Raw genomic sequence first — 17,089 nt, forward strand, 5'->3', positions numbered from 1 at the left:
CTTTAGAGTCAGTGAAGAGGCCCGTGTGTAAAGGCAGACTGCCCTCATGATGGACTGAGATTCTATGTCAATGGGGCATAATTTAATCTGTGATCAAACACAATTTGCTCTCTTTATTTCAGATTTAAAATAATATACCGCAATGTTTCAAAATGATCATTTTGTCACAAGTTTGTGTTGTTTAGCCATTTCATGTTGGCAAATTCCAGCTTGTGGTGAACTCTGTCAAACTTTTTCTTTTCACATTCACACAACTACTCTTGTAACTCATGATCTTTTAGACACAATAACGGCATGTTATAATATTCTATTCTGTGAATATATTTGTAATGTGTTATTTATTTTGAAGTTCTGAAGGCTGTCTGAAAATGTAATACTACCACTTTTTCCATGACTGTTACAAAGTGCTGATGCTGGAGACTTGCATAAATGTCACATTTAAAACGATGCAGGTCCCTGTGTAAGTTGTTACTATAACAATGACAAAGCATTACGACAAAAACATTAACATAAGCCTTCATTGCAGCAAAAAATACTAACAGAGCTGCTGTCATAGAAAATTGCTCAACACTCAACTTTTGAATCAAGCGTTCAGCAGCCATGTCTTGTAATACTGATTACATTGTTATGAATTGTAAAAACATAAATAAAAATAAATGTAATCCATTTCAAGTTGCTTGGATTTTATGCTACATAGAATCTTTAACTTTCTAGCATTTAGCAGATCCAGACGTCATCCCTCACTGCCATTAGTTTCAATGTGGGTAGTAAATAATAATAAGATTTAAGATTCATAGAAGGCTGTAAGGTGTAAATGGTAAAATATAAATTCTTGGGTATGTCACATTCCAGCTGAATTATTTCAGGTTGTGCGTAGCTTTGCACAGAATTCAAATCGGTTCAATTTCTTTTTCACTTTTTTAGAGAAGCTGCATATCAGAAGCAGAATTTGATTTTTATCATTCTGTATGTAGGAGTCATAGACTGACCTTTGTAAGGGAACACCCACATCATAGCTGAACATGAGGATAAAAATGAATTTCCAGTATCAGCATTTAATACAACAGACATAGAACAGGCTGTTGCTGTTTGTCTGATTTGTTCTTCTTATTAGGCAATGTTTGTGTGGGTTTCATTTGGATTTGGACAGCAGCATTATAGCAGAAAATGATGTACCATCCAAAGAAAGGCTGCTAGCTCCTTCATAAGGAGGACTCCTACCTCTTCCAGGACTGCCAAGACACCAGGGCAAGTAAGAACCTCTTTGGATTCACAACAGCACCTGAGCATGTTGCTTCATTGGGCCCCTTTCAGACATTGCTCAGAATTTCTACGTCTCATTAGCCATCTGCCTGAGTGACTGGTTTGACACACGATCAAAGAACAGAGCAGAGACAGTGGACATGAAGATGACAGGATCAACTGGCACTAGCTTGGCAGGAGACCCTGATCTGATATCAGCCTGAAAATTATTCTTCAAAGGATGTTTGGTCCTTCTGAAGAAGTTAACCAACACAGCTACAGATGAAGCAGAGTAAACTGTAAGCTGAAACTCCCCCACAACCCAGTCTGGCTAGTCAAGTGTTTCCGCACCTCATACAGAGTGAGAAAGGAGAGTTGGGTGAGTTATTAAACTTCTTTAGAGCTGAATTTAATGGGTGAAGAGGGAGAAGGAAAAGGACTGATCAAAATGCACTGTAAAAAAACTGGTGCTTTGCAAATCATGGTTTTTAAGTAGTATGTAATAGATATAAGCTAGAGATGTTTGGGCAACAGCAAATAAATTATTTTTTATGTAAAAAGTTTATTTCACTATACTAAATACAGTATAGGGAGCAAAGTAGCTTATTGGTAAGCACCATCTCGTTGCTCTAGGGTTTAAATATTGCTTCTGTTTGAATCTTAGCTCTGGGGGAGAGTTAAAATTTTGCCTCTAGTTTGTTTGCTTTAAGTTTGAGTTCTCTCAGTACTTTGCTAGTTTTCATGGTACAAATGCATTTGTTGTAGGCAAATTGGTGTTTCTAAATTGACACACAGAATTGTTTTAATTTTTTTCCATGGGCAATCTTATTACATTAGGTCCTTGGAATTTTTTTACACAATGACCACCGCTACCTCTAAACACTACTTTATATTCCCACTCTGTGCAATCTGACAGTTTGACTGGCCTATTGGGAAAACTTTCAATCTTGATGGTATTTAAGCACTAGTGAAATGCTGGGATTGCATATATATATAGTATATATATATATATATATATATATATATATATATACACACACACACACACATACTGTATTTCTATATATAGAAATAATGTTAGTTTTTTTCATAACTGTTATTCTGCACAATCAAAAGTCCCAGTTTGATTTGAATGCCCCTTACATACATTCATTCATACTCACTTACATGCATATATACATACATACATACATACATACATACATACATACAGTATTTACAGACATACATGCCTTTATATAGTTCTTCTTTACCACATGATGTTTTATGGGATATATTATAATTTTGATGTCTTCTGTATTGTTTTCCATGTAGAAAATTACAGTTAAAAAAATTAATCAGTAGTGTTCAAACATTTGACTGACAATGTACATGTTGTATATACACTGTATGGCCAAATGTTTGTGCATACCTGATCATCACACCCATATGTGGTTCTTCTCACATACTGCATGCACGCCATTATGTAGGAAACGATTTAAGCTGTTTTTTTTGTGGCGGCATGAAGGCTTAGTGGCTAGCACTATTACCCTGCACCTCCAGGTTCTGATTCCTGGCCAGGTTTGATTCCCGCCTCTGAGTGCACGGACTTTGCATGTTCTCCCTGTGCTTGATGGGTTTTCTCCGGGTACTTCACTTTCCTCCCACAGTCCAAATGCATGCAGATTAGGCTAACTGGAATTCCCAGATTGCCTGTAGTTTGTGTGTGTGTGTGCCCTGCGATGAATTGGCACCCTGTCCAAGGTACACCCCACCTTCTCCGCTAAGTCTCCTGGGATAGACTATATATATAGAATAATGTGGTATATGATGAAAAAGTGAGTGTTTTTTTTTTTTTTGGGTGGTAGTGGTGGTGGTGGTGTCATTTTAAACTATATAGGTATTCGGGGACAGGCATTAAAATGGTTTAGATCATACCTTTCCAATCGATACCATTTTGTAGTCTGTTGTAATGCCAGTGAAATATGGGGTCCCACAAGGGTCAGTTTTAGGACCACTTCTGTTCCCAATATACATCCCTTATGTATATGCTTCCCTTGTGTAACATCATTAGAAGACATGGGATTAATTTCCATTGTTATGCGGATGATACCCAATTATATATCTCAACAAAACCAGATGAAATACTTAAGTTGTCTAGACTAACTGAGTGTGTCCAGGACATAAAAGATTGGATGACCAATAACTTACTTTTACTAAATTCATATAAGACAGAGATATTACTTATTGGCCCAAAAACCAGTACACAACAGCTTTCACAATTCAGCCTGCATTTAGAAGGATGTACTGTTACTACTAGCTCAACAGTAAAAGACCTGGGTGTAATATTAGACAGTAACTTGTCCTTTGAAAATCACATTTCCAATATCACAAAAACAGCCTTTTTCCATCTTAGAAATATTGTCAAGCATAGGAGCATCTTATCCGTATCTGATGCAGAAAAGCTAGTTTATGCACTCATGACCTCCAGACTGGACTATTGTAATGCATTACTAGGTGGTTGTCCTGCATCCTTAATAAACAAGCTTCAGTTTGTCCAAAATGCAGCCGCTAGGGTTCTCACTAGATCCAGAAAATATGATCATATAACCCCAATATTATCATCCCTGCACTGGCTACCTGTTCAGTTTAGAATTAATTACAAAGTAGTATTACTTACATATAAGGCTTTAAATGGTTTAGCTCCCACATAACTAACCAGTCTTCTGATACGCTACAATCCACCACGTTCCTTAAGATCACAAAACTCTGGACTTCTGGTAGTTCCCAGAATATCAAAATCTACAAAAGCGGGTAGGGCTTTTTCATATTTAGCTCCAAAGCTTTGGAATAGCCTTCCAGACAGTGTTCGGGGCTCAGACACAGTTTTTCAGTATAAAAGTAGACTCAAGACACATCTCTTTATTTCTGGCATACGTGTAACTCATCCCATACCTTCATACTCCAGTACATCTATCCTGAATGGCAACTACGCTAATTTTCTTCTTCTGTTCTCTATTTTTCTACCCATCCCGAGGCATCTGGAGATTGTGCCAGCTTCAGTAGACAAAGGCCGACCCTGCAAGGTTCCTGAGGCATCCAGAGAAGGACCAGCTCTAGCTGGATTCTGCTTTATGATGGTTGGAGCTACACATGCTGCTCCTGTGCTCCCAGTGATCCAGACCCCATCTGCCCTTTGCCTACTGACTCATCCCTGTGCTGAACTGGACTTTATGTTAATTTAAAGAACTTTTGTTATATTGAACTTTCACCTGCATAACACACATAATGTTATATCATTTCTATCTGTTATCACCCAAATGAGGATGGGTTCCCTGTTAAGTCTGGTTCCTCTCAAGGTTTCTTCCTATTGCCATTTCAGGGAGTTTTCCCTTGCCACCGTTGCCGTCACTCTTGGCTTGCTAATCAGAGACAATTCATTCATTTATCTCATTATTATCTAGACACATTTTTCTCACACATACACACTTCCAAATATTTTCTTTAAAAAAAAATTCTTTCATTTTTGTGAAGCTGCTTTAAGACAATAAACATTGTTAAAAGCGCTATATAAATAAAATTGAATTGAATTGAATTAAACTAGCAAATCACAGTTCTCCCTAATGTGAGGTCAAGTAAAAGATACTCTCCCCTGGTGTATTGCTCATCTCTGTTCATTCACATAGACACTGAAATGCATGTTTAAAGAGTTTGTGGTATAAAAATGTATTATCTAGAGGGAGGTGGGGGGTATGGTCCAGGATGTGCCCCGCTTCATGCCCTAGGTCTATTGGGATAGGCTCCAGGCCCCCTGCGACTCTGAAGACAGGATAAAGTATCTAAGGTATAGATGATGAATGAGTGAGTGAGAAAAAGCTGAATATATGGGACCTTTAAGATTTCTCTTCACTGAAGTTAGAGGGACAGAGACCCAACCATGTTCCAGAATAACATTGAATAAATAACCAGGAAGACATGGCTTGGCAAGGTTGGTGTGGGAGAACTCCTGCACAGAGCTTTTAATCCCACTGAACACATTTAGAAAGAACTGGAATGTCATGATGTTCAAAAGCACATATGGGTGTGATGGTCGGCAGATCACGAAATTACAGTCAACCATGTAGTTTAAGCATTATGTTATGGCTGTATTGTATATTAGACTTTGTCAGAGTTTACACCAGACACCGAGACACCAGCAGGGGGACACAGATCGGTCTCTCTCTCTCTCTCTCTCTCTCTCTCATGAACAGGATAGTGTTTGATTCCGCAAACTGCTTTCCATCAGTCCACCTTCAAGCGTGTGTAGAGCAGTGTGTGTCGCAGTTTTTTTACGCTTTTCTGAATAAAATCTACACGCTCTTGGATTAAAAAAAAAAAACAATTATTAATATTACTATTGTAATAAAGTGTAATTCTTGTTCTTCCAGTTGCGTGTGGCTGGGAGCTGGTGTTGCGCTGATGCGGTGTTCAGCAGCTCGGGATGTGCTGTAAGGCTGCACTGGGCTGAGCAACACGGACAAAACGCCTCGTTTTTGGAAAGAGAAATAAAGACAAAACATGGACTAAATTCCATCCACCATGGGTTTAATACAGTTCCTGCTTGCGTTCGGATCACTTTCCGTCTCCTCAGGTAGGCAGACACGGTGTTATTGTGCGGTTTTGCGGCGAGCGAGCCGAGTGATGCTCTGTGGCTCCAAACAGCAGCCACAAGGCAACTTCATCCTAACCGAGTGAGTTCTTAGAGGCATTCCAGAGGAATTAGCTTTGGTGCTAATGTGCTGTTTGTGTTATGTTGGACTTGCAGTTGCAGGTTTTGGTGTGGACCCTGCGCTGCGTATCAGTGTGTTCCAAGATTTCAGCCCTGGAGAGCAGCATGAGGGAGTTTCACAGGTTCAGGGCTTCAGTGACGAGTCCAGAGCTTTCCTGTTCCAAGGTAACACCAAGGCATATGTTGTGTGCTGTTCATTACATCCTTTTTTTCATTGCACATTGAACTGTCCAGGGATGCATGGCTTTTAAAATATGTTCAACTGCTCATTACGATCAAGACTTAAACACCAAGGAAACAACAGGCTTATACATTTGGAGACACAATACACTGCCAATGCAGTGATCCATGCTCTCCAACAGATGTGCAATTATTTCCATATTATGATCAACTTTATAAAGCACAGAATAATTGGATCTAGCGGTTAACAAAACACTTAACTCATTATTTATTGCTTGTGTTATATTTGCTCCTTTTCACTCTTTGTAGTGATGCACTGTTAAAATATGCATAATGTTCTCATGAACAATCCCAACTACTTCCTTTGATGGTTAAGAAATGAACCAAATGAAAGTATTACAGCTGGAATCTTTGTCGTCTATTAATGATTACCAAGATAATAAGTTTAGCTTTAGTGCAAGATATTGTGGTGTGTATGATTAAGACATACAATAACTTACTTATATAGTTCAAGAACGACATGTTTTGCACAAAATGGATGCAATTATTTTGCTCTATGGAAGCCTGTGAGGGGTTTTATATCATATCCTACTTTACACTTGGGCATTCAACACACACATACACACAGCATTTTAATAAATCATTTTAACACCTGGTATGTCGAGAAGTTTTTTTTTTTTTTTTTAAAGATCATTATTCTTTTCCATGTACAAGGTGTCAGATTGCAGTCCCAGAGGGCCATGGCACAGTTAATAATGTCTATCTCATGTACTACACCAGATTCAAATCATATCTTAATGACCAGGACCATTCAGAGGAAAAAAAAATAGACATTCCTGTAGGACTGGCGCCTGACTCCCCCGTTTTGGATTCCTCTTAAATGCTGTGAACAGCCGTTCATAACATTTGTGAACAGGCGTAATGAATTCGAAAATACCATGCAATTTGTAATGTCTTAGACATAATCAGTAAATGTAAATGAAACATCTAACCAGTGGACACCTTTGGAGGACCTTGCACTTTGCAAAACATAACTCATTACTTACGATGGCCATTATCGTATATCATTATCTTATTGAAATATTTATCAGTGGCCAGGTCTTATACTACAAGACTGCAGTGCATGATTTAGGGTGTAGATTCAGTGGCACTTGGAAAAGTTCAGGCACTGCATTTGGATATTTTTGTCCCCTCTGGAAAGTGTTTTTTCTTTTCTTTAAATGATGAATGTCCTATAAAGAGATTGTTGCTTTGGAGGTGGCATCCCAAAGCAATTGTTAACACTTGAAATTTTATTGTTTCAAAAATGATTAGAAGGATCATTAGAGGGAACTTTAGTAATTTTGCAATTAAATTTAACCATTTTGTGTAGTGCTTATTATACCTAATTATTATATGCAGATCTTGAAAGATGACAATGATAATGTAGTTTGGGGGAATAGTCTGTGTAGGATATTTAATGTAATTTCTGTTACTGTTATGTATATATATTTAGTCTTCCATGGCTAGTTCTTTTAGATTGCACCAAATCACAGAAAAGGCTAAACAAACAACAAAAACAATTTAAACTACGGCCTATGATTTTCTGTAGAAACTCACACACAGATAAATTAGATTTTCTTTCCTGCACCTCAGTAAATCACATAGCTGGACTGCAAATGTATGTAACACATCATCAGTATTCTCATTATTGTTTCTTGAGCAGGCTAATATTCCTGCTGTGTGGAGGGACTTGGGCCTTATGGAGCCGTATTCAAACAAAAGACTGTGTTTCTTTGTGACGGGGGAGGCACAGGAGAAAAAAAAAAGCAATATACTAACACTACCCTTCAAAGAGTACACACCAGCCTGTATATTCCTTTGTGGTGTGTATCGCTATTCTTACCGTTGCTTAGTATTAAAGATATTTTAATCATTTTTCTAACTAAAAACCAGGGGATATAACGAATAACAAAAACATTTTAAGCAAAAATCTGTGTTATTGTTTCTAACCCCTGTATCATACCATTTTCTAATGAACAGTTTTGCATACATACATTTTAAAGTAAATACACGTTTTATTTTCCAGCATAATGGAACACCAATGATTAAAGATTATACTTTTAGCATTTTAGTACTGCAAATGGAACACAATTCGCTTCATATGTTCTCATTCTACCTGCATGTCTTTCTCTTTCTCTCACATTTTTTTTGTACTGCTCTGTCTCTCTAGAGTAAGACTCATACAAACTAGCTCTTACTTCCCACACGCAAATACACTCATACACACCACCTACACCTATTCCACAAAACAAGCTTGATATGTAAATGCACCAACGGGTGTTGCTCTGACTGACATTTAGATAGGCCCGAGGGACTGATGGGATAAAATTGGAGAGCCTCAGCCATGTATACCTCTCTTAATTGGGACAAGTGGCATGAATGCGCAAGGAGAAAAGCAGAACTGAGGGGAGTGTAAACTGTCATGTTGTTAGAACTGCCAGTGCATGGTTATGTATGAAACACAGAAGTGCCAAAATGTGGTCAGGGAGGGCAAAACCTTAAAGAGATTTATTTCCCTGTTTCTATCCCACCAAATCTAGCACGAGGCAAAGGCATGATAATTAGCCGATGAGTTAAATTAACTGTGTTAAATTAAGTAGCGTGGTAAGTTTGACATCTTTGAGGTAAAAGCATCCTCAAATGTTAGATACTTTATCCGCTCACTTTTCATTCGGCATGTTGTTGCGCACCAAGGAGCCTCCATATGGACATGTCGTAGTTTTATAAGCTTCACTCCACTGATGTTCAAGCAAAAAAAAAAACAACAACACTTTTTACAAGATGCTGATTTGCAGCATTTGGTTTGTACTTCAGATGCTTCAGACATCTTTTCAGTCGTATCTGACTCTGTATGACGGTCGAGTGCATTGACCAGTTTATTTACCCAGTTTATTTACTCTGTTTACAGTCACACTATTGTCCTCTTTACCCTTAAAGGCCACCACACGACAGTCAGTCGGAGTCTGCTGTCCAAAGTGCCATCCCAGCAGATTTGAAGGTGCCCTTTGGTGTGGGATTCATGACAGTTGCAGCCAAATAGCTGCTCTTATAAAGTGGCATTAAAGACTGCGGCAGTCCGAATGCATGTGATAGCTGGATGGAGGGTCTGCACAGAGTTTTTCATTTGTATAATCAAGCTGAATATAGTACTTACTCCATATGCTACTTCTATTGCCCAAGGGAAGGTTTGTGTAATGAGAGTTTTTAGCTTTGTAGGAGTCCTTGGAATCTAGGATAGGGGTTGGCATAGATTATGCTGCTTCTTTTCCGTAGATAAATCTAAAGTAACTGACACATCACTAGTTTAATATTATTCATTTAAGTGTATGAGACGTTAAATTTTATTATTATTATTATTATTATTATTATTATTAATAATAATAATCATAATAATAGGTGGCACGGTGGCTTAGTTACCACTAATGCCTTGCATCACTAGGATCAAGGTTTCCGCCTCGGGTCTGCGCACAAGCATGTTTTCCCTGTTCTTGGTGGGTTTCCTCTGGGTGTTCTGGTTTCCTCTTACAGTCCATGCAGATTAGGCCATAGGGCGTATGTGCGTGTGTGTGCCCTGCGATGGATTGGAACCATCCTCTTGTCTAGGGTGTACTCCACCTCATGCCCAAAGTCTCCTGGGATGGGCTCCAGGACCCCACGATAAGTACAGTATAAGTGGCATAGAAGATATATAAGAATAAATGAATGAATAATAATATTATAGAAAGATAGAAAGATTAATTAGAAAGAACCCAATGCATTTATGCCACTGCATTTATTCAGTATTTTAGACAGTTGGTTTAAATATTCCTAGATTAATTATCTTCTAGGAGCTAGTCATGTGTTGTGTTACTACACCATATGGCTCTTAAGTTCATCTAAAACACACCTGAAAAAAAAAAGAAAAACACTATTTCCTATTTAGTTGTACTTACATTTTTCTGTGTCATTATGTAAGAACTAATAATAATAGCAACAATACTACTGCTACTATTTCTGCAATAATAATAATAATAATAATTCCCACAAAATGAATAACAACTGCAAGATAATCGACATAAAAGTTATGTCCTGAGGATATGAATAAAATGTCAGTTTCTTGTTCAAATCATTATTTTCCCACGAATAATATCAATATCTCCTGTGCTTTCTTTCTATGAATTATTCCTCAGATGCTTCCAGATGTCTTATTGAATTGAATGAATTATTATGGAAAGAAGTCTAAATGGACTACATTTTGTTTTAGTCTGGATTATGAGGCTAAAGAAATGTAATTACTTCCCTAGTTATAAACAAATACTGTTTGAAGCATTGAAATTGCTTTATTATAGAATTTAGAGCGTCTTGTTTTCTGCTGAGAGAACTGATTGTCCATATGAGCAGTGAGCACTGTGAGCTTTTGTCTCTGGCTTTTCTCAGTGGCATATGAAGCATCTCCCATTGAGAGCAGGTGGTCACCTTCTATACTTGCTTGCCAATACCTAATCGACCTGTGTCTCATGCAGTGAGACTATTGACTTAACCTTGGTGAGTCTGACCAGCGAGAGGAAGCGAGTTTCATGGCATGGGCCGTCACAGGGGAGGATTCATCCATCTGTACAGCTTCAGTTTTCGTCTTTTTTTGTCATGTTACTAAGATAATTGACTCATCTTCCAGACTAGGAGTGGTTGGAGGGTCTAAAGCATATGGGAGGAGCTGTTTCTATGGCTACAGTCATTTTTTGGATGCACTTTGGAACTCCTGAGCAGCTGGACCCCTGTCTCCCCCGTTGTCCGCTATTCTTCCTGCTCCCCCCTGTAGACCTTGTGGTTCTGTGTAAAGATGAAAGGTTCCTCTTATGGCAGGCTGGAGATGGTTCTCTAAAGGCAGAAATGCAGGAGGAATAAAGCCCTTATGTGACTAAATCGAACAGCAATCTTTTATTGTCTTTCAGAGCATTATGCACGTTCAGTTACCACCCTGGTTCGAATAAATAGTATCATTTCTTTCTGTTAAAAACAATCCCTCAATTCTCTCTCTCTCTCTCTATCTCTTTTGATCTCTGATATGCTTTATACTACTGCTTTGGTCAGCATCATAACAAGAAAGCACCTCCAAATGATCTTGGGTCCATGGAAATTAAAGCCAGCTGTCACCTAGATAATGTCTTAGTTAAACTGTTGTCAGAACGTGCCATTAAAGTGCCAGTAGGTCTGAACTACTTTGGTTTTGATCATGATTCATATAATCACTCTCCTCAGCCTTATATCCACTGCTTCTCTTTTCAAGCCCTCAGCAAAAAAGCATTCCAAAACCCCAACAGACTGTGTTGTGATGTTCGTTGTGCTTGAGTCATGCTTATCCCAACAATCCAGAAGACAGTAAATAGTGTTATAAAATGATTGTTTGCTGGTCTTAGCATCAAGACTCTCTCTCTTTCTCTCTATCTATATCAGTGCCAATATTTTACAATTTTTTGTATTGTGCATTATGTTAATTGGATCCCCTCGCCATCTGGAACAGTGTGACTATTACTGAAGAGACGGTGCTGTTGTAGTGGGCTGCCTGGATCTCAAAAGTGTGTCATGGCTTCCCTCAGCTGCCACAGTGAACTCTTTGATGTGATCGCATCTGAGGAACCTGATAATTTATTGATGCCTCCATTAGAGTGGCAGTGCCTCTGCTCAGTGTTACTGGAAATGAGGCTAAGTTCAGGAGGAAGGAAAGGAGGAAAAAAAAACAACAACCCAAAATCTCTCTGCTCCATTCTTGCATAAAAATCCTCGAGCACCCAATCAATTTGGATGTCTGCTAAATCTATAGTGTTAATAACAACAATGTACAGTACAAGTGACCCCCAATAAATAACTGCTGCCTTGGTGTACAGTCGGTATAAAAATTTCTGCTTATGTTTGTTTGAATTAAATGGGAAAAACCATAATCCATCTCAGCATGTGCTGCTTGTCCTGTAGTGTTGCCATAAATATATATAAATAACACATGCCCTGACACCTATGCTAGTTCATGAGTTAGTTATTACTTGTAAGAATTGCATGTTATGAAGGATCCTGTAAATAAATAATTTAGGTAAGGTTTAAATGAAGGTGGTAAAGTGGTTAGCACTGTCGCCTTGCACCTCCAGGGTGTTCGATTCCCAGCCAGGCTCGATTCCTGTCTCTGTGTGCATGGAGTTTGCATGTCCTCCCGGTGCTTAGTGGGTTTCCTTTAGGTACTCCGGTTTCCTCCACAGTCCAAAGACATGTAGGTTAGGATAATTGACATTCCCAAATTGGCGTAGCGTGTGTGCCTTGCGATGGATTTTCACCTGGTCCTGGTTGTACCCTGCCTCGTGCCCTAAGTCTCCTGGGATAGGCTTCAGGTCCCTCGCGACCCTGAATACAGGATGCTATAGATGATGACTGAGTGAGTGCGGTTTCAAAGACAGTATTACTTAATCATGTTGCCAGGTTAGACTAACCCTAAAAGTCTGTTAGGTAACCCAGAATCAAGTTTTATTTGTCTGGATGGCACAGTGGGGTAATGTTTGGCCTGTCCAGGGTTGAGGGTTGGCTTCCTGCCTGTCTGTGTGCAAGCATGTTCTCCCATGCTTGGAGGGTTTCCTTCAGATACTTCGGGGTTCTCCTACAGTCCAAAGACATAAAGATTAGGTAACTTGTGTTCCTGGCACCTCGTCCAGGGTTGTACACTGAGTCTCCTGGGATATGCTCCAGGCCCTCAGCGATCCTGTATATAGAATAAGTGATATAAAAGATGAGTAAATGAATGAATGAATGAATGAATGAATAGTTTTTTCCCCATAAAATGTGCCATTTCTACTTGTTGGTAATTATTATCATTATTTAACAGGCAGGATGATGCACAGGGGACACTGCATATGTAGGATATATGTCTTGAAAAATCATCCAAGTATCTCAGAAGGCAACATTCTGTGCAAAACCTTTGATTCAGCTTTGAATTGATGCCATGTTTTCTTCAAACACAGTACTGCCTTAGTAGACTCTGAACACTCACACTATTCTTCCCGGTTTTAGAACTTTCTCAGTTCCAGCTAAAGGATGATGTAACTTTCCTGTAACTTTTACAAACAACATTTAAAAAAGTAATCAACATATATTTTACCTAATAGCCCTAAGTATAAATTATTTCCACTGTAAATTACATTTAAACGAACACAACCAAATATATGCATTCGTAACAATTTACAAAACAGTTTTTGTTTCATTTACTTCTTAATTTCTTTTTATTGTTTTTTTTAAATTGTTTTTATATATTCCTAGTTTTCAGCTGCTTCGATTAAAAAGGCTCACTGAAGAGACTTTATATTCTTTTACCTCTGTCTCCCTTCTGTGCGCTTCTCTGCATATACAGTACATAAGAAAATCTGTGCTGCATCTTGTTTATTACAAACTTGACCTTCATATCTTTGTGATGTTATTTTCTTAGTCTGTCAAGTCTGCTGAGGCTGACTCTGATACTACTAAATGTCCTATTAAACATATTGTCTACGGGGACACAATTACTAAAGTTCATGCACACATTTTACAAGCCTTCTGGTTTAAGCATGCACTTTGCCCTAATGTTCCTTGGCTCTTGGCAGGCTCGTCCAGGAGTGTGAAGGTGCCCGAAGAGACGACTCAGCACATGCTGCAGAAGCTGAGAGGCAGAACTGAGTTTACCATGGTTGTTACTCTGAAACAGAAGCTGCTCAACTCTGGAGCTATCTTCTCGATCCACCATGGTGAACAGAGGTGATGCATGATCTTCTGACTCTTTGAAAAATATCACTTTTCCTTTAACTATCAAATAATCCATATTACATAAAAATGATGGCAACTCTAACCAGGAGTGGAAAATTGAGTGCTGATGTAATGTTTAATATTGTAGTTAAGGAAATGTTATTCTTTATTACGGTTTATTGTACTGTATAGTCTAGAAACATAAACTTGACATACGTGCCAGGATAATGTCAGGGTACACAGTACTGTATATAATTTATGGATGGCGAACAGCAGGGCTAAAGAGCAAGTCCTCATATTGAATGCTTCTTAACAATTGAGAAAGCTTATTTCCCATTGTAGAGCAGTATGTATTGCTCTCTCTCTCTCTTTCTCTCTCTTACTCTCTCTCTCTCACACACACACACACTCTCTCCTCCTGCTGTGTTGTTCTCTAGCTCAGGCTCCTCATCAGGACTTTTCTCTCTGCACAGTGATCATTTTCTCTGTACCCAAAAGGCTGATTAGAATTTATTCTTTTCACCAAGCCTAGGTTAGAAGGCTCGTAGACTCTCCTCAGGCTTGACTAAAAATCACTAAAACACTGTTCTGATCTGGTTTTTCTATATCCTATCAAAAGACACATAAATCATGTTACATGATGATAAAATAAAATGTCTTTCATTAGTAATGCTATTATATATTGTTCATCTGTGGCAGCACGGTGGTTTGATGCCTCAAAGCTGCACGTTTCTCAGTCTGATCCTGAGTTCAGGTTGCTGTCTGTTGGGTTTTGCACATTTTCATGTGGACTTCTCCAGGTTTTCTGGTTCCCATCCACTTCTCAAAAACATGCATGCAACTGGACTGCTTACGCTATACTTGTTTATAAGTGTATGGATGTGTGTTTGTGTGTGAAATGGACTTGCAACCTATCCATGGTGTAATCCCACTTTATTCCCCGTGTTCCCGGTATAAGCTGTCGATCCACCATGACCCTGTTACGGTAACCAACAGGGCATGTTTTAGTAGAATTTACCATCAACATTGTGTGTTTTTGCTTTTTCAATTATTTACCATTCACGGCGTGCTGGTCTTGACTTTGGCCCCATCTTTTCCAATCAAACCAGGACTTTTGAATGTGCAGCATAACATCAGCTATACGAGTAAAAACTACCTTTATTTCTATATATAGTCTCCTGCGACACTAATGCACTTATCCCAGCATTTTACTAGTGATTGGATACCATCAAGGTAGAAAGTTGTTAAGCCTGCCTATTTCACTTCTGAAACACAGACTTCCCAGAAACTCTTTTTCTGTTTGTTTCCACTGTTTTGGTGTACATTCACTGGTGGGGAAAAACAAAATTCTGGCTTTCCTTGTCAAATCATCTCTTTACTTCACTCCAGATTATCTTCTGCCCTGCTTAAAGGCAGAGAGTTTTCTCTGTACCCAATGTGCACTCACTTTCTAGAAATGCAATTATACCTGAATGATTATGTACAGTTACCACAGACAGATGCATCTCTTCTGCATGTTGGTAACAAGTTATCTGTCGATTTTTAAGGATCAGGCGTTCCACGCACTGAATGTTAATGGGAACATCTGTATTGAGCTACAAGATACCACTGCATGACTAACAGGATGCTCTCAGATTGCATATTCTACTTATAACACAATAAATCCCTGTTTCATTTGAACGACTCCTGTAGGTAGCAGAGTAATAACCTTAAAAGTAGGATTTAAAGAACTTCTTAGAAGCACCAGGAACCTGCACTTACCAGGGGCCTGTGTTACCCGGGTGCGGGGTTGAACTGATGATTATTTTACCAATAGGATGCAGCTTTCAGTTTGTACAGTATATTTCTGCTTTATTCAGAATGATTTACAAACATGTTTTAATTATTTAAACAACAATAAACAACATTTAATACTTGTTGAAAATGATGATGATGGTGATGATGTTGATGGTGGTGATGATGATGATGATGATAATTATTATTATTATTATTATTATTTCACTGTCCAACCAAACCAAAAAAAAAAAGGTCACGCAAGCTTATATTTCCTTGGACTGCTTTGATTACTAGCACATCTAACAAAGATTTTTTTTATGGGATTTAAGGTCTGGACCCTGTGGTGGCCAACCCATGTGTGAAAATGATGTCTTGTGCTCCCTGAATCAATCACTCTTTTACAATTTGAGGCTAGGGAATCCTGACATTGTCATCTTGGAATATGCCCATCAGTGGAGAAAAATCCACTGTGGGAAAAACCTAGTCATTCAGTATATTCAGGTCATCAGCTGACCTCATTTTTTAGGCACATAACATTGTTAAATCTTGACCTGACCAACAGAAGCAACTCCAGATCATCACACTGCCTATACAGGCTTGTATGGTAGACACTAGGCATGAAGGGTGCATCACTTCATCCGCCTCTCTTCTTACCCTGATGCACCCATCACTCTTGAACAGGGTAAATCTGGACTCATCAGACCTCATGATCTTATTCCAATGCTCCTCAGTCCATTCTTTATACTCCTTAGCAAATTGAAACCTTTTTTCCATTTGATGTGCCTCATTAATAAGTGTTTTTTTTAAGGCTACACAACTGTTTAGTACCAATCCCTTGAGTTCTCTTCTAGTTGTTTGTGTGGAAATGCTCTTACTTTCACTATTAAACATAGCCGTGAGATACTGTATTTCTGGAGTTTTTTTTATTTCACTATGTGTTCAAGTGAACTCATTCAGGATGTTTTTCCAACCACATTCCTTCTTTAAAGACGATGCTTCGTCACTTTCCTTCCAGGTTTTAATAGTGCGTTTTACATTATTTACAAGCTTGATGCAGGCCAATAATTTGACATTGATTTTAACATCTTTGCCATGACCACAGGATGTGTTTTCTGACGTTGTTGTTTAAGAAATGAGAAACTGCATCAGTTAGGGTTAAATATCTTGTTGGCAGTTGAACCATATTAATGCAATTATCAAGTGGATGGCTCTAACTTATTCGTGTAGTTAAATCCATGTGATGACTTTTTATTGCCGGGCATTATATTATTAATATTATTATTATTTAGAATTGATGTATATCCACTTATTTTTTTAAATAACTTTCACACAACTTGCATGAACTAGAAAATGTCTTTACAAACATTA

General features: G+C 38.4%; 1 protein-coding gene across 1 annotated transcript in view; it reads left to right on the top strand.

The window, feature by feature from the left end:
* Window positions 1-5,460: 5,460 nt before the first annotated feature.
* The window catches only part of nell2a (neural EGFL like 2a), a 76,651-nt gene continuing 65,022 nt past the window's right edge, over window positions 5,461-17,089 (top strand). The window contains exons 1-4 of the mRNA XM_053491085.1: window positions 5,461-5,531; window positions 5,649-5,851; window positions 6,026-6,154; window positions 13,807-13,957. Coding sequence (XP_053347060.1) covers window positions 5,800-5,851; window positions 6,026-6,154; window positions 13,807-13,957 — 332 coding nt within the window. The 5' untranslated portion in view covers window positions 5,461-5,531; window positions 5,649-5,799. The remainder of the gene's footprint in view (window positions 5,532-5,648; window positions 5,852-6,025; window positions 6,155-13,806; window positions 13,958-17,089) is intronic.

The sequence above is a fragment of the Clarias gariepinus genome, chromosome 2 (genome assembly GCF_024256425.1).
Source record: "Clarias gariepinus isolate MV-2021 ecotype Netherlands chromosome 2, CGAR_prim_01v2, whole genome shotgun sequence".
Lineage (NCBI taxonomy): Eukaryota > Metazoa > Chordata > Actinopteri > Siluriformes > Clariidae > Clarias > Clarias gariepinus.